The 18,995-nt window shown below is 45.4% G+C and overlaps 1 protein-coding gene across 1 annotated transcript in view; it reads right to left on the bottom strand.

The window, feature by feature from the left end:
- SLC4A9 (solute carrier family 4 member 9) overlaps window positions 1–12,061 on the bottom strand; it is a 167,348-nt gene extending 155,287 nt beyond the window's left edge. The window contains exon 1 of the mRNA XM_056569903.1: window positions 11,185–12,061. Coding sequence (XP_056425878.1) covers window positions 11,185–12,061 — 877 coding nt within the window. The remainder of the gene's footprint in view (window positions 1–11,184) is intronic.
- Between the last annotated feature and the right edge of the window lie 6,934 nt (window positions 12,062–18,995).

Genomic DNA, 18,995 nt, shown 5'->3' with positions numbered 1-18,995 from the left:
ATCTATTTTAGACTTTGGCCTGCTTCACATCAGTACACGCTTTCTTTGTGGGATAAAATTGTGTGGTAGACTATGTTATTTTGTCCCAGGGCTGGGAAAAAGGTATTTTATGCCCTAGGCTAGGAGTAGGCAACCTTTAGGTAATTCTGTGTCAAACTTTTTCTGAAGTCGCTTGGTTTGCCGGCAGTGTGGGTGTGTCTTATTATGGGTGTGGTTTATTGTGGATGAAGTTTTAAGGGTGTTGCTTGCAACAGGGTGGGTAGGGGGGTCTGAATTTTCCTTATATATTGTCGTTAAAGGAGTAGTGCAGTGAAATAGGGGATAAGGGGATAAGTTATAGAACCCCGAGTGATCTACAACTTATTCCCTATTCTTAATATAAGCACATTACAGTGAGGACAATGCATAGTAAGGGAATTGCCCACCAACAGCCATTTAAGTTTTTGTTCAACACAGATAACCATTTTAATCCAGACCATACCCGCATAATGAACACCCCGGAATAACCCCTCTGCATAATACAGAATAGGGATCGGCCGATTATCGGTTTCGCCGATATTATCGGCCGATAATCACAATTTTGGGCATTATCAGTATCGGCAATTACCTTGCCGATAATCCGATAATGCCCCGCACCGCGACTGCCCCTCCCCCCCCCCACTGACCCACCGCACCTCGTCGCACCCCCCACCGCACCGCCCTGGCCCCATTTCCTCCCCCATCCCCGGTTTTATAATTACCTGTTCCCGGGGGCCGGGGGCCACGCTACTTCTGGTTCCTGCTGCGACCTGCGTTACGCTGTGCACAATGACGAGTGACGTGACTTCACCGTCAGTGCGCACAGGGACAGCTCAGGAGGACGCCACCAGAGCCAGATGTAGAGTGGACCCCGGGCCCCGGGAACAGGTAATTATAAAACCGGGGATGGGGGAGGCAATGGGGCCAGGGCGGTGCGGTGGGGGGGGGGGGCAGACGCGGTGCAGCGGGTCGTTGGGGGCGGTCACGGTGGCGGTGATAGGACTCAGGAGGACCCCCGGACAGGCAGGGGGAGAGAAGCGGGTGGCGGCGGCGGTCTATGGCACCGCAAAAGCCGCTGCAGTTCATTGATTTAAAGCGCCCGCTTTAAATCAATGATCTGCAGCGGTGTTGCGGGGGATAAATAGCCGATTACTTATACCGGAATATCGGTATAAGTTATCGGCTATCGGCCCTAACCTCCACAGATTATCAGTATCGGCCCTAAAAAAACGATATCGGTCGATCCCTAATACAGACCCCAGAATTGCATCCCAATGCATAAAACAGACACCAGAATAACACTCCTGAAACACTTTGCGTTTCAGAAAACAGGAACTCTGGTGGATGTGGATCCCCTGGACCTATGTGGCAGATGACTCAGACCGTACCAGGGAGTGGAGTCTAAGGTGCCACTGGTTTTCACCAGAGCCTGCCGCAAAGCGGGATGGACTTGCGGCAGGCGGCACCCAGGTCGGTACCAGCTCGACCACACAGGCGGCTGAGGAGATGTGTGGCACAGGAGGGATAAGGTAGCTCATAGTCAGGATTGCAGAAGGTCAAGGCAGGTGGCACAGTAGCATAGTCAGGACATAGCAGGAGGTCAGCAGAGGAGCAAGGTCAAGTCACAGAGCAAAGGATCAGATATACGTCAAGATAATACTCAGGAATGCTTTCTCTCAGGCACAAGGCAACAAAGATCTGGCAGGGAAATGAGGAGGGTGGAGGAATTTATCAATGAGCCACAGATGAATTACACTAATGAGCACACTGGCCTTTTAAATCTTAAAGCTCCGGCGCGCTTGTCCTACGGGATGGGGACACATGCGCCGGAGCAGAGAGACAGATGCGGGGGCAGGAGAAGCACCAGGTGAGTGACGGACTGGGGATTGCATGCGGGCGCGTCCCGCGATGCAAGTTCCAACCCCACTGGCAGCAGCAGGTAACGGGACAATGCGCTCACGGCCAGCGTGTGCAGCCGGAGCGCATAACGTAACAACACCCTTCATAATACAGACCCCAGAATCCCAGATCAGTATCACTCGCCACATCCCAGCATAATACAGACATAATGCAGTTACATCCAGTGACTCATAGGTGATGTCTGCTCTAATGAGACTTAACAAATGTCCAGCTTGGAGGGAAACTCCCATTTGGATAAGACAGGTAGCGAGAAAGATTACAAGTGCACTCACCACGTTAGTTGCTCTTCGGATGAGGTTTTATTTCATATCACAAACGATGTGCAGGGAGACAGAGGTAGGGGAGTGTTCGTGGGCTACGGACCCGTCTCGCGCTACAAGCGCTTCATAATGGTGCCTTATGAAGCGCTTGTAGCGTGAGACGGGTCCGTAGCCCACGAACACTCCCCTACCTCTGTCTCCCTGCACATCGTTTGTGATATGAAATAAAACCTCATCCAATGAGCAACTAACGTGGTGAGTGCACTTGTAATCTTTCTAGCTACCCGTAATATACATACCTTTGTACTACTACACAAGCAGAGCACCACCACCATTGCTCCATCTATTTGGCTGCGAACGAATGTCCACGGAAGGAAACTCCAACAAGTGTACATGAGCTGTGCCGGGTTGGTTACCTTTACTATAGACTATATACTATAGTATATAGATAAAAACACTGACTCATTTTGTAATCCTTTGTCAAGGTACATATCTAATGGGACTTGTTCACAGGTGAGGTCTTCTCTGATTTGAAAGTGCTCTTTTATTTTTATTTTCTATCTGGCCACCATGACGAATTCTCCCATTCATGACTCTTAGCTACATATTCTGTCAGCAGCACATCTTTAGGTTTTGTACTTTTCTAGTGTCATCTTTCCTCACCCCTAGTGGCCAAAATAGTAATAAAGCTCCTCTTGATAGACAGTGGGCTCAGTAAGTAGATAGGTATCCTGTTAAGTAAATAGGTAGTTTCCTCATTTAGGTAGAAAATCAATTCTAGTAGTTTGGCAACCCAGTAGGCAGGATCCTCCTTGTAGATAAATAGGTGCTCCCCAGTAGGTAGATAGTTGCACCCACTGTATAGAAGAGAGGTGTTCCCAGGACATTGATTGTTTCCCCTTAGCATAGATAGGTATCACCTGGTAGATATATAGTTGCCATCCAGTATGAATAAGTGCACCCCTAAGAGGTACATAACTGCCCCCTGGAGGTAGATAGGTGCCTTCCGCAGCAAAAAAAAAAAAAAAAAAAAAGGTAATACTTACCTCACCTCAGCTCTCTCAAGCCCCAGCAGCGCCTGTTTTTTTTAATTTTTAATTTTTTTATTATTATAAACTGAATATGCCCGCATGATCAGTAAACATCATCACGCCTGAGCTGGGGGCAGGATGCGGGAATTCTAATTTTTTACATAAAATAAGCTAAAACATACTGATGGGTATGAAAAAATATGTTAGCTAGTTGCCCTAGGGTGTTTGCATGAATTAGGGTAATTAGATTATGAGCTCCAATGGAGATAGGGCCTAATAAGAGTGCAGAAAACTGTTTAACTATGGCACTTTATAAGCAGCAGTAATTTGCTACAAAATTTGTGCAATACATGTAAACTGTAATGTATCACTGTTTGTATTATCTGTGTAATAATATAATGATTGTTTGAGGAATGAAGTAGTGCATTGGCTACAATAAGGAGAGGTTCCTAGTATGTTAAGGGTCACTGAATGTTTGCCTGTTCCATGTTTACTACACATTAAGTCACGTCTTCCTTCTACTGCTTTCCAGCATTGTCTACTTTGTTTTGCCTCATAACATCTGGTCACTATTCACCATGCCATGTATTCAGCAATATAGTATTTATTACAAAGATTGTAAGATAGTATCTGGAACAGTAATGCATTAAGTAATGTAATGTGCATGGGGAACTGTATTAATTGTCATCAATACAGTTTACTAACCAAATGGAAATTCTTCAGTCAGTTGTTATTAGATTAATGTAAGCAGAATGTGTCACCATAGTGCTTTATACTTGTAATGGTAGGGGACAGGGATGTTCAGCCCTACTATACACCTGCACCCCTGAGCCTATCTATTTGTAGTATCTGCCAGCCACTTGGACAGTCAGCTATTCAGGTCAAAACCAAACCACCATATCAGTATGAAAAACATAGTCAGCAGCCAGAACCAGGAGGTAATGTCAGGAAGACCAGAATCTGAAATAGGAAACCAGGGAAATTAGTTCAGAACACTGTAGGTTCAAACAGCATGTGAAGCATGTGAAGTAATAAGGAGTAACAACCACAGGCGACTGTGCAGCAGCAGCCACTTGTGTAAATCTGGCACCATCAGGCAGCATGAGACACTGGCACCAAGCCTGATTAAATGTTGCTCATGGAACCTTTTAATTAGTCTGTCCGCATGAATGGACTCATGGTTTCTCTTTGGGACCATAGTCCTTCCAGTGACCAAGATACTATAGAAATTCCCATACCCTTCTGGAGTCCAAAATTTGGGAAACCTAAAATTCCAGTTTTTCCTACAAGTTTTTCGTAGCCTGGTCAGAACCAAATGGGCATGGAAATAGCAGAATCAGAACCAAAACTGCGGTTGGTAAAAAGAGCCAGGTCAGAGTATGGGAACAAAATGGAACATCAGGACCAGAACCAGGAAACCAAGTAAACAAGCCATGGTTCAAAACACCATCAAACCAGCAGAAGACCAAAACCACATGTAAAGCACTAAGGAGTAATAATCACAGCTGGCTGTGGTCAAAAGCCACCTGCAAAAATCTGGTGCCGCTAGGTTGTGTGGCCTGATTGGCTTGGCATTCCTTCTGTGTCATGAGGAGGAGGAGACTTCTACCGTGGCAAAGTACATTACAATATTAGTCATCTATATGATGCTCAAAGACTGTTTACATGCAGCATAAACCTTATGCAGGGGAGCTAGTCTAATTTAAAAATCCATTGGATGTTTACATCCCCTCCTGTGCAATATGTAGCAGAATTTCATTGCAGAATCCACAACCAAAGGCCTACAACAAATAAACATTGTATTAATGCATCTTAATATTCTTAGAAAATAATGTGCAATATACAAATTTAAATGCCCTGTGCCCATGTTTGCTAGCTGGCAAGAGAAATCACCTGACTCATTGCCATAGGTTCACGTGTGGCAGATATATTGCAAACATTTCTGCAACTGAAGATCTGTTCCATATAGTATGCATGGCGTTCTTAAGTCCATAGTTTCTTTTAAACTTCATTTAGATGGATGGATTGAAATTTCTGCAACAAAACTTGATGTCTGACATACTCTTGTGCCCTATGTGGGAGAGATGGACAAACAAAAAAAATTAGTCAGAGACAGTGACACAGTTCAAATGCAGGGTTTCTCAGGCAGTTTTTTTTCCAAAAACATACAGCCATATTCACATTGATACAGAACTGAACAAAACCTGCTTGTCCAGCACTATGTAAATACTTTAAGTGACTCTCACTATACAAGTTGTCTACTATTGGCCAAAACAAACTTTAGAAGGCAGAACCTCACACCACTAACGCTTGTCGCAAAGTCTGCTTTTTGAGGCTGCAGCCTTCTAGAGTACAATTCCCACCTGAGGATAAGGTTCCTCCCAGCCTCTCCAGCAGACTTGCTTTCAGATAGTTTTACCACCCTGTAACCAGGTGAATTCAGCACCTGTGCTGGACAGGACTTGTTTGAAAACCTGGTGTGACCCAGAAAGCGTAATGAAAGGTCCCAATGCCAATCCTGCCTTTTATTCCATAAAAATCAAGACCCGAAATTAGGATTTACCAAAAGTCCCTAGAAGCTATGGTATGCTAGAGATTTAAAGGGGTACTCCGCTGCTCAACGTCAAGAGCTCGTGACATCACAGCCCTGCCGTTCCAAATGCTGAGCAACGGAGTACCCCTTTAACTCTTAACTGGATTTCCCATATCTCATCCAGCTTTCCCTTGATGATATTTGTGCCTGCTGAAACCTGGCTGTTAAATATGACAGGCACCTTCAGGAAATATACCAATCCCAGACCACTATTCTTGTCACTGTCTCACACCTGAAATAAATAGATTATCAGATAAGGAATGCGCCGGCACTGCTTGGCACTTTATCCCACAAGTACAAGTTAAGACACAACAAACCTCCAGGCGTCTGCGGCAATGACCACCGGTGCTCTCAGCCTAATACAGGACAGACTTCCACAATGCGAATGGAGACGAAAAAGCACTGGGCACACTGGTTCCGGTCAAGTGGTTTATTTGCAGGTAGAAATGCTCAGCAACAATTGTTTTGTGACTCGCAGGTAGCTTTCTCACAGCCTATGTAGCGAGTAGTTAAACAATTATTGCTGAGCATTTCCACCTGCAAATAAACCGCTTGACCAGAACCAGTGTGCCCAGTGCTTTTTCGTCTCCATTCGCATCCTAAAATAAATAGGTCTGACTGGTGGTGGCAAAATACTGAGCTACAATGCAAGTCACAGTTAATGGAGATGAGTGCTGTTTCTATAGTCCCTAAGTGACTGGGTCAAAAAAAATCATATCATATTTGCCTAAAAAATTTATTCATGGGACGAGAGAAGTAGTGTGTCTGCTTTAAGAGACCGCAGATTGGCATATGGAGTTTTACAAGCCATGCAAAGTAGTGTAGAGTATATATTTTGTCCTTCAGGGAGGTGAAAAAAAAAATACAGCACCCTCCCCAATGCTAAACTTATGGGATTGTGGTCATTGTGAGACACTGCCACTCCTGTTAGTGCAGCACTTTGTCTCTGTACTGGAACCTCACTCGCTAGTGGCCGGAAAGCAAGGAAGGTATGTTTTTTTTCTTCCCCCTACTGCCAAAGGCCAAAGCATGTCCCTTCCCGAAAATGGATGTACATTTATGTCCACTGCTGGCTACCGGTGTATGACGATCCCGATCAGGTCAATGTTCGGCATTAACCCTTTAGATGCTGCAATCAAAGTTGATTGCGGCGTCTAAATGCAGTAAATTCTCTTCCCAGCTGTTACGCCGAGCGCTCCGGGTCCCTGCTCCTCCCCGGAGCGCTCGCGGCGTCCCTCTCTCTGCAGCGCCCCGGTCAGACCCGCTGACTGGGAGCGCTGCACTGACATTGCCGGCGGGGATGCGATTCGCATAGCGGGACGCGCCCGCTCGCGAATCGCATCCCAAGTCACTCACCTGTCCCGGTCCCCGGCTGTCATGTTCTGGCGCGCGCGGCTCCGCTCTCTAGGGCGCGCGCGCCAGCTCTCTGAGATTTAAAGGGCCAGTGCACCAATGATTGGTGCCTGGCCCAATCAGCCTAATTAGCTTCCACCTGCTCCCTGGCTATATTACCTCACTTCCCCTGCACTTCTTTGCCGGATCTTGTTGCCCTTGTGCCAGTGAAAGCCTTTCCTTGTGTGTTCCTAGCCTGTGTTCCAGACCTCCTGCCGTTGCCCCTGACTACGATCCTTGCTGCCTGCCCTGACCTTCTGCTACGTCCGACCTTGCTCTTGCCTTATCCCTTGTACCATGCCTATCTCAGCAGTCAGAGAGGTTGAGCCGTTGCCGGTGGATACGACCTGGTTGCTACCGCCGCTGCAAGACCATCCCGCTTTGCGGCGGGCTCTGGTGAAAACCAGTAGCAACTTAGAACCGGTCCACCGACACGGTCCACGCCAATCCCTCTCTGGCACAGAGGATCCACCTCCAGCCAGCCGAATCGGGACACCAGCTACCTCAGTGGACTGATCGGGACTGCCGTGACAAAACCACGGCATTCTGATCAGCTGAGGTGGGAGGTCTCCTACCTTCCTCTTTACCGTCCGATCGGTGCTCCAAAGATCCAGTCAGCCAGGGCAGGCTGGAGCAATAGAGCCCTGATAACATTGATCAATGCTGTTCTATGGAGCAACATTGGTCAGTGTATGCAATCTGAAGATTGCATGTTATAATCCCCTATAAGGGCTAAAAAAAAAAAGTGTAAAAAAATAAGTAATAAATATGCATTTATTCCCTAATAAAAGTTTAAATCACCCCCTATTCCCACTTTTCAAATAAAAACAATCAAACATGTGTGGTATTGCCACGTGTGCAAATATCAGAACTATTAAAATATAATGTTAATTAAACCACACGGTTAAAGGTGAAAGCGTTTAAAAATTTCAGTGAAATGAATTTTTGGTCACCTCATTTACTAGAAAAAAAATTATTAAAACGCGATCAAAAGGTGCCATCAAAACAAAAATGGTCCTGATAAAAAAAAATACAGATCACAGTGCAAAAAAAGAGCCATCATACATCCCTGAATGCGGAAAAATAAAAAAGTTATAGGGGTCAGTATTGGACAATTTTAACATCCTAATTTTCGTACAAAAAGTTTGCATTTTTTTAAAGTAGTAAGATAAAACAAAACATATATAAATTGGGTATAATTTTAATCGTATGGACCTACATAATAAAGATAATGTGTCATTGTTACCAAAAGGTGCACTGGGCATAAACAGAAGCCCCCAAAATTTGCTAAATGGTGTTTTGTTTTCAGTTTTGCCCTACAAATAATTTTTATTTGTTTCACTGTACATTTGAAAAAATCAAGAAAATAAGGTGCCGAAAGCTTAACTTTTAATGTTTACAGGGTTTAATCCACCCAATTAATATTTTGCAAAAGGTGACAAAAAAAAATCAATCACCGATAATTATTAAAAGGTAACATTGCATCCTGTTCTATAGATGAGAATAACATACTGCAAGGTATCATAAAGTATAACCAAAGTCTTGATCAAAGAACACTCATAGCATTGCATGACATAATGCAGATGAAGAACCCCATAACATAACTGTTTTTAACAAACCGAATGTCAAAAAGTTTATTGAGCTCGGCTGTGCTGTACAGCCGAGCCTCCCTGAAGCCGGCCAGGGACCAATCACAGCGGTACCCTGCCAGCGATCGCTGCTATTGGTCCGTCAGTAAAGACAGACCAATAGCAGGAATCTGGTGCGGGTCTCCTCCTTCCCCCTCTCCTCCATTTCTTCACTGTGTGAAGCGATCAGTGTGTGAGGGGGGGCCCCATCGGAGGAGGCCACCGGCGGGCTACACTCCGATCCTGGGTTAACCCTGTGGACGCTGAGGTCTCAGTGACAGGGTAGCAGAGGGAGGGAGCTCCCTCTGTCACTGATCGGTGCTCTGCAAAGTGAAGGCAAAGCGCTGATGTTTACCGACCGGAGGCCTTACACTGGCCTCTGTTGTCATGGCAACATGAGCGATCAGTTCCTACCTAAAGTAAGGACTGATCTATCCTATTGCCTGTCAGTACTGACAGACATAGGCATAATTCAATGAGTACAGATGTGTACTTCATTGAATTGTGTGTATAATAGTAAAAAAAAAAAAAAACAAGTGTAAAAAAGTGTGAAAATAAAAAAATTTAAAAAAATGAAAAAAAAGAAAAATATAAAAAAATTACAAAATAAATTGTGTGTATAATACACCCCAAAAAATAGTGACCCCAAATACATCAACATGTCCTGCAAAAAAGAGTCCTCACACAATTGCGTCAGTGAAAAAATTAAAAAAAAGTTACAGCTCATAGAATGCAGCGACTTACAAACATGACTTTTTTTAAATAGTTTTTATGCCATAAATGAACTAAAATATTTTTAAAAAGTATATCAATTTGGTATTGCCGTAATCATATCAACCTGCAGTGTAACGTTAACATGTCATTTATACCGCATGACGAACGATCTAAAAAATTTAAAACAACCGCAGAATAGATTTTTTTTTTATGTATACCACCTCATAAAAAATTAAATAAAAAATGATCAGTGTCACATGTATCAATGCATGCCCCTGTAATTTTATATGATGCCAACAAAATATCCTAAACTAAAAGGATGTCTCGAAATCCACAGAGCACGCCTTCATGTCTGAGGCCTGTGTGAGAGTAGAATTCGGGGAATAAATCTTGAGTTTTATTTCTTTGTCAACACCTACTGTGTTACAGAAAAAAATTTATTAAAATGAAAAATCTACACTTTGCTTTTATTTCTGTGAAATGCCTAAAGGGTTAATAAACTTCTTTAATGTCTTTCTGACTACTTTAAGGGGTGCAGTTTATAAAATGGGGTGATTTATGGGGGTAACATACAGGCCCCTCAATTCCACTTCAGAACTGAACAGGTCCCTGAAAAATCTGATTTTGCAATTTTCTTGAAAATCGGGAAAATTGCTACTTAAGTTATAAACCCTAACATTCTAAAAATGTTAAATAATGTTTATCAAATAATGGGAACATAAAGTATATTTATTGTAGATGTGACTTAATTTACAAAAAAACATAAATTACTCTTACCGGTAATTGTTTTTCATGGCCGGAGGAAGCACATAGTCTGTGCGAAACGGAGCTTGGTCGCCATCCAGTGTCCCCCCACTACCCTCTCTTCTCCGCTACATGTCTGTGAGTATTTTTAAATAAAGAAGAAATTCTGCAAGCTACAAGTGGTGAGTCGCCTATCTTTTCTTTTCATCTTCATTCAAGTGGTAATTGTTTTTCGTTGAGCCCATGATGGCACCTTTGGAGAGACCGCCTCCTTCCTCAGGACAGGAAACAGGAACTGGAAACAGTTTGCATATAAGGACCATAGGAGCTGCTATTCCCCAGTTCTTAAGCAAGTATCAAGGAGTAACAACCCAAAAGTAATTATCAATGAATAATAATCAACTATAACCTACATACATAGCTAGAAAATATTAATATATCTCCCCCCTTTCCCCCCCCCCCCCCCCATATAACGTGGGAGGGAATTAGTAGGTGCCATCATGGGCTCAACGAAAAACTATTACCGGTAAGAGTAATTTATGTTTTCCTTATCGCCCATGATGGCACCTTTGGAGAGTGAGAAGACTAGACTAATAATTAGGGGGGGGGGGGGACTACTGCCTGGAGAACTTTACGACCAAAGGAAAGCTCATCTCTCATTTTATTCAACCTGTAGTGTTTGTAAAAGGTATGTGGTGAACTCCAGGTGGCTGCTCTGCAGATCTGCTGAATAGAAGCTGAGGCTCTTTCTTCCCAGGATGTAGAAACTGATCTGGTAGAATGAGCACTAAACCCTGAAGGGGGATTTAGATTTGCAGAAGTGTATGCTAGCTGGATGGATTTTTTTATCCACCTCCCCACAGTGCTAGGAGCAGCTGCTCTACCTTCATTCGGCCCCTGGAATTGGAGTAACAACTTAGGCGATAGGCGCCAATCTTTAGATATCTCCAAATAATGAAGAAGACATCTCCTAACATCTAGACAATGGAATTCTTTTTCCTTGTCATTTTTAGAATTTTCACAGAAGGAAGGTAGAATCACAACTTGAGTTCTATGGAAGTCAGAGACCCTCTTGGGGAGAAACGCTGGATCAGGAGACAACACCACTCTATCATTAAAGACAGACAAATAGGGCTGGTTCATAGAGAAACTAGTAATTTCCCCAACCCTCCTGGCGGACGTGACTGCCAAAAGAAACACAGGCTTAAAGGTAAGAATCTTTAAGGGAACCTCAACTAATGGCTCAAAGGGAGTTTTAGTGAGACTATTTAGGACAATATTTAAGTCCCAAGGTGGAACCAATGGTCTAACCACCGGAGACATCCTAACTGTTGCTGATAGAAATCTTTTAATCCAGGGATGTTCCGCTAGTTTATAATCAAAAAGAGCACTAAGTGCGGACACTTGAACTTTTAAAGTACTGGGTCTAAGCTGTTTATCTAGACCCGCTTGCAAAAAATCAAATATTTTTGGGATGTCAGGAGTTTTAAGAACATCAATAGGGTTTTGCATGAATCTACCAAAGGCTTTCCAAGTTCTTAAATAAATTTGAGAAGTTACCTTTTTTCTGCCCGCCAACAGAGTAGTAATAACACAATCAGAAAGACCCCTTTGCTCTAAGATGCCCCGCTCAACCGCCATGCCCTCAGATGCAGATTGGAGGTCTCGGCATGCATAACTGGACCTTGATGTAGAAGGTTCGGGGACTCTGGAAGGATCCAGGGATCTGACACTGACATCTTCCTCAACCAGGTGAACCATACCCTGCGGGGCCAAAATGGGGCAATGACCACTACTCTCGCCCTGTCCTCTCTGATCTTCCTTAGGACTCTGGGAAGTAACCTGACCGGAGGGAAGGCATAAAGAAGACCCTGCACCAACTCTGTGAAAAAGCATCTATCCCCAGGGGATGATCCGCTGGTGACAGGGAGAAAAAATCTTTTACTTTCCTGTTGGCCCTTGAGGCGAACAGATCTATGCGGGGAGTACCCCAACGTTGACAGATCTGGAGAAAGATTGTCTGATCTAACTACCAATCCCCTTGGTTCAGGCGATGTCTGCTGAGATAGTCTGCCACCTGATTTTGGAGATGGAGAGCAAACAAGGAGCTGAGATGCATCTCTGCCAGTCTGAAGATGTGATGACAAGTCCTCATGAGGGAAGGGGATCTGGTACCCCCCTGATGATTTAACTCCTTGGGGACGGAGCCCATTATAACCCTAAGGACGGGAGCATTTTTTGCAACTCTGACCACTGTCACTTTAAGCATTAATAACTCTGGGATGCTTTTACTTTTCATTCTGATTCCGAGATTGTTTTTTCGTGACATATTCTACTTTATGTTAGTGGTAAATTTTTGTCGATACTTGCATCATTTCTTGGTGAAAAATTCCAAAATGTTATGAAAAAATTGAAAATTTAGCATTTTTCTAACTTTGAAGCTCTCTGCTTGTAAGGAAAATAAACATTCTAAATAAATAATATTTTGATTCACATATACAACATGTCTACTTTATGTTTGCATCATAAAGTTGACATGTTTTTACTTTTGGAAAACATCAGAGGGCTTAAAAGTTCAGAAGCAATTTTCCAATTTTTCACAAAATTTTCAAAATCGGAATTTTTTAGGGGCCAGTTCAGTTTTGAAGTGGATTTGAAGGGCCTTCATATTAGAAATACCCCATAAATTACCCCATTATGCACCCCAACTGCACCCCTCAAAGTATTCAAAATGACATTCAGTAAGTTTGTTAACCCTTTAGGTGTTTCACAGGAATAGCAGCAAAGTGAAGGAGAAAATTCAAAATCTTAATTTTTTACACTTGCATGTTCTTGTAGACCCAGTTTTTGAAATTTTACAAGGGTTAAAAGGAGAAAAAGCCCCCCAAAATTTGTAACCCAATTTCTCTCGAGTATGGAAATACCTCATATGTGTATGTCAAGTGTTCGGCGGGCGCAGTAGAGGGCTCAGAAGGGAAGGAGCAACAATGGGATTTTGGAGAGTGAGTTTTGCTGAAATGGTTTTTGGGGGCATGTCGCATTTAGGAAGCCCCTATGGTGCCAGAACAGCAAAAAAAAAACACATGGCATACTATTTTGGAAACTACACTCCTCAAGGCACGTAACAAGGGGTCCGGTGAGCCTTAACACCCCACAGGTGTTTGACGACTTTTCGTTAAATTCGGATGTGTAAATGAAAAAAAAAAAATTTCACTAAAGTGCAGGTTTTTTCCCCAAATTTACCATTTCTATGAAGGGTAATGGGAGAAAAATCCCCCCAAAATTTGTAACGCAATTTCTAACGAGTACGGAGATACCCCATATGTGGCCCTAAACTGTTGCCTTGAAATACGACAGGGCTCTGAAGTGAGAGAGCGCCATGCTCATTTGAGGCCTGAGTAAGGAATTTGCAGTAGGGGTGGACCCGGTTACAAGGATGGGGCTTGTCTCCACCAAAATCCTATGGCAGTGTCTCCCACAGGGAGCCTCCAGCTGCTGCAAGACTCCCAGCCTGCCAGGACAGTCTATGGCTGTCCGGCTACACTGGGAGTTGTGGTTTTGCCACAGCTGGAAGCGCCGTTTAGGAAACACTGCCGTATGAGACGTTTTTCATTTTTATTGGGGGGGGGGGGGGGGCGACGTGTAAGGGGGTGTATGTGTAGTGTTTTACTTTTTATTATTTGTTAGTGTATTGTAGTGTAGTGTTTTTAGGGTACATTCACACAGGCGGGGGTTCACAGTAAGTTTCCTTGAAGGAAACCCACTGTAAACCCGCCCGTGTGAATATACCCTGTACATTCACATGGGGGGGTGGGGGGCGCCCCAAGGGGGGGGGGGCACCCCAAACCTTCAGCTGTGGCAAAATGACAGCTCCCAAAATGCACTGACAGACCGTACATGCTGGGAGTTGTAGTTTTACAACAGCTGTGGGCACACTGGTGGGGAACCACTGAGTTAGAAAACAGACTCTAGCTCAGTGATTCCAACCCATGTGCCTCCAGCTGTTGCAAGACTACAACTCCCAGCATGTACGGTCTGTCAGTGCACTCTGGGAGTTGTAGTTTTGCAACAGCTGGAGGCACACGGGTTGGAATCACTGAGTTAGGAAACAGACTCTAGCTCAGTGTTTCCCAACCAGTGTGCCTACAGCTGTTGCAAAACTACAATTCCCAGCATGCCCGTACAGTCAGGGATGCTGGGCGTGTAGTTCTGCAATACAACTCCAAGCATGCCCAGACTGTCCAGGCATGCTGGGAGTTGTAGTTCTGCAACATCTGAAGGGCCAGATATTGCAGAACTACACGCCCAGCATCCCTGACTGTCTGGGCATGCTGGGAGTTGTAGTTTTGCAACATCTGGAGGGCTACAGTTTGGAGACCACCATATAGTGGTCTCCAAACTGTGCCACTTCAGATGTTGCAAAACTACAACTCCCAGCATGCCCAGACAGTCAGTGTATGCTGGGAGTTGTAGTTTTGCAACATCTGGAGGACCACAGTTTAGAGACCACTACACAGTGGTCTCCAAACTGTGACCCTCCAGATGTTGCAAAACTACAACTCCCAGCATGCCCAGACAGCCTTTGGCTGTCTGGGCATGCTGGGAGTTGCAGTTTTGCAGCTTTTAGAAGGCCACAGTGAAGATCACTTATCGCGATCTTCACTGCAGCCTTCTCAGCCACACTTTCCGGCCGTCGCTCCTCCTGCTGCCGCTGCTGCTCGTCTATGCTGCCTCCGCCGCCTCCTCCGGTCCGGGTAAGCGGGGCCATGTCCCCCACCTCGCCGTCCGTGTTCCCCCCGCTCTGTACCGACTTCGATCGGTGCGCAGAGCGGGGGGAAATGAACTGTAACCCCCCCCCCCGCCCCCCTTCTGCCATTGGTGGTCAGCCTGACCGACCAATGGCAGGGGATAGGAGGGGGCAACACTGCCACCTCGCTCCTATGCTTTAGGCTGGTCGGAGCTGTCTCTGACAGCTCCGATCAGTCTTATTTTCCGGGAGATCGGGTCTTTCCGGATCGCGGCAAATCGCAGGTCTGAATTGACCTGCGATTTGCTGCGATCGCCGATATGGGGGGGTCTCAGGACCCCCCTAGGCATTGTCACGGGATGCCTGCTGATAGATATCAGCAGGCATCCCGGTCCGATATCCGCCCGGCGAGCGGCAGTGATCGGAAATGCCGAGGGCGTATGGATACACCCTCCGTCCTTAAGTGACGGGACGCGAGGGCGTATGCATACGCCCTTTGTCCCCAAGGAGTTAAGTAGGCAACTTCTGTGGAATTGTCTGACAGAATTTTTAGGTCTTTTCCGCCCTGCAGAGGAACGGATTGAGAAATGGCGAACAGGACTGCCTTCAATTTCCTTAGGTTCTGAGATTCTCTGGAAATCTCCTGACTCCATTGACCCTGAAGGATTATGGATTCTCCGTGGGCTCCCCACCCCGGGGGCTTGCGTCTGTAGTAAGGCAAAATTTGTTCTTTTTTACCCAATGAATGTCCTTTTCTAGATTCGCCAGATCTACCCACCAGAGAAGGGACCTCTTTACTTGGGTTGAAGGGGTCACGTGAGTGTCTAATGAATCGGGGACTCCATCCCACTGGCTCAGGATTTGTCCCTGTAGCCTCCTTGAATGGTACTGAGCCCATAAAACCGCTGGGATACAAGAAGTTAACAGGCCCAGGACAGACATGGCCTCCCTTATGGGGAGCTCCTTTAGTTTCAGTAGCTGAGACACTTTCTGCCTGACCAAAATCACCTTGGATTGGGGAAGAAAGGAGATTTGATGGGTGGAATCCAGGCCTATCCCCAGGAATGTGCATACCTGAGAAGGGACCAGGAGGGATTTGTCTAGATTCACTTCCCACCCTAGGTTCAACAGAATTTTTTGAGTCTGAAGAACCTGCCGAATCAAGAGCTCCTCCAAGTCTGACACCAAAAGGAAATCGTCTAAGTACGGAACTATGACTATATTTTGTTCTCTTACATGGGCCATCACCTCGGCCATAAGTTTGGTGAAGACTCGGGGAGCCTGTGATAGGCCAAAGGGAAGCGCCTGAAACTGGAGGTGGAACAGACAGGTTCCCAAGACTACTGCCTTCCTTAAATTTTTTTGATGACCTTGGAAAATCGGGACATGATAATATGCGTCCCTCAAGTCCAAGGTGACATAAAACAGTACTGGTTCAGGATAGCTGATTGAATCGTTTCCATCCGAAATTTGTGGTACTTAAGGAAACGATTCAATAGCTTGAGATTTATTATAGTGCGGAAGGAGCCATTGGGCTTTCTTACCAGGAAGAGCGTGGATTAGTATCCCAGACCTCGCTCTTTTTCCGGAACCTGAACCAGAACTCTTTTCTGAATCAAGGAGAAAACTTCTTTCTCCAGGGCAGCCTGTTTCTCTGGAAACCTTCGGAGATCTGTTGGAACAAATCTGGGAGTCGGGAGACATGAAAAAACAATTTTTAAACCGGTTTTTATTGTGGACAAAACCCAGTGGCTTGCAGAAATTTTCTCCCTTTGGGGAAGAAAATGAGACAACCTGCCCCCCCCCCCCCCCCGGGAACCTTAAGTCATTGCTGACTGGACCACTTGGAGGTTTCAGGGGTAGTGAACATGAAACCTCTGCTTCTTCTCTGGCCTCGCCACTGCCTGGCCCTGTATGAACCTCTCCAAAATTCCACCCTTCCTCTTCCACGAAAGGGCATCTTGTTCTGGATAGGGAAGGAAGGGATTAAGGGAAAGGCCTTCTTCCTATCCGATGCTTTCTCTAAGACTAGATCTAAATCAGTCACAAAAAGAAAGGAGCCTTCACAGGGTATAGCACATAATTTAGATTTGGAGGCAAGATCACCTCCTTTCCACTCTTTAACCCAAATAGCCCGTCTGGCAGAGTTGGTACAGGCCGAGGCTTTAGCGGATAGTCTTAGGGTGTCTGCAGAAGCATCCGATATAAAGTCTGCTGCTGCTGCCAAGGTAGGGATTGATTGAAGCAATTGGTCTCTAGGAGCACCATCCCTGATCTGCTCCCCCAGCTGACCAATCCAGACCTTTAAAGATCTTGCCACAGATGTGGTAGCAATAATTGGCCTGAAGGAGCCTGCTGCTGCTTCCCAGGCTCTTCTAAGAAATCCATCAGCCCTTCTGTCCATTGGCTCCCTTAGAGAGCCGGCATCCTCAAAAGGTAGGGCTGCTTTTTTAGACATCATAGCCACAGGTGAATCAATTCTAGGGGACCTGTCCCAATTGACGGTGAATTCTTCCTGAAAAGGATATTTTCTCTTAATAATGCTCGGTACTAAAGCATATCTCTTATCTGGTCTTTGCCATTCAGACTTTGTAATAGAGGTCAAAGAGTCATGCACTGGAAAACCAATCATTTTGCGGGGTGCAAGGCCTTCATACATGCGATCTTGCACAGATAAAGGCTCAATCCTATCATCAAGATTCATGGTAGATCTAACCACTCTGACTAGACCGTCCACATTTTCAGTAGGAAAAAGAGCACCGCTATGAACTTCCTCCAAAATTTCTGACTCTTCATCCAAATCACCCTCTTCAAATAAAAAAAAATCTCTTTGCTCTGAACAACCAGTTACTGAAGAATGGATGGCTATAGTGGAATAACTAGGCTCTGGCTGCATGGATGACAAAGCAGACATACAGGCCTTAATCTCTTCTGTGACTACCTCCTGCATACTTTTGGAGAAAGACGGAGACACATCCTCCACAATCCTTTTAACACAGGCTTCACAATGTGAACTTAATAATTTGGATCCAGCTTCTTTCTACAAAGAACACACTTTTTACTTTTATATTTAGCCTTCCTAGGCGTTTCCTTAGCCTAAAACAAATGAACAAAAACTACCATTAAAAGACTTCATGGGACAGGTGTCCCTTTACCCCACCATAGTACCGGTTCGGCTGTCACAGCGGGCTCCATTTCAATGCTGGTCGCTTGTTCCATAAGTCACCGACCTGGAGCAAGCACCTCTCCTGGATCCTAGAGAGGTACTGGCCGCCAGATTCCGTCCTTCCCGGTCAGAAGCCGCAAGGACTTCCCTCTCCGGGTACTTAGAATAGGCCGCAGCGCCCCCTTTCTCCTCCCGGCGAAAGCGCACTGACGTTACGTGCGCTGAATACGTACGCACGTCACGCAACGTGCATGCATACACAGACTCCGCCCCCCTCTTCCCGGAAGTGAACGCTGCCGGATCGCGAACGCTAGGCCGCGCCGCAAGAGGAGGAGGAGAAGGCCGTATGCCGTTGCCGGAGGGAGCGAGAGGGACCGGGAGACGTGCGCCACGCGCAAGACGGGGAGAGGTCACCCAGACTTAGCGGCTGCCCCCATACGAAGGACTTTAAGCTGCTTGCAGGTACCCTGTATGTCACAATTTGACCAGGGCCCCGACAGTCCACATAATTACATGCAAACTGCCCGGATAGTACGGGACCCGTCCCAGTTACCATCTGCAGGACAGGAAACAGAACTGGGGAATAGCAGCTCCTATGGTCCTTATATGCAAACTGTTTCCAGTTCCTGTTTCCTCTCCTGAGGAAGGAAGCGGTCTCTCCAAAGGTGCCATCATGGACGATAAGGAAAAAACGCTAAATACACCAATCAAAATTTACCACTAAAGCAAAGTACAATATGTCATGAAAAAACTATCTCAGAATCGCTTTCATAAGTGAATGC

The sequence above is a fragment of the Hyla sarda genome, chromosome 4 (genome assembly GCF_029499605.1).
Source record: "Hyla sarda isolate aHylSar1 chromosome 4, aHylSar1.hap1, whole genome shotgun sequence".
NCBI classification, from domain to species: domain Eukaryota; kingdom Metazoa; phylum Chordata; class Amphibia; order Anura; family Hylidae; genus Hyla; species Hyla sarda.
This window is presented reverse-complemented; position numbering and strand designations above follow the sequence as displayed.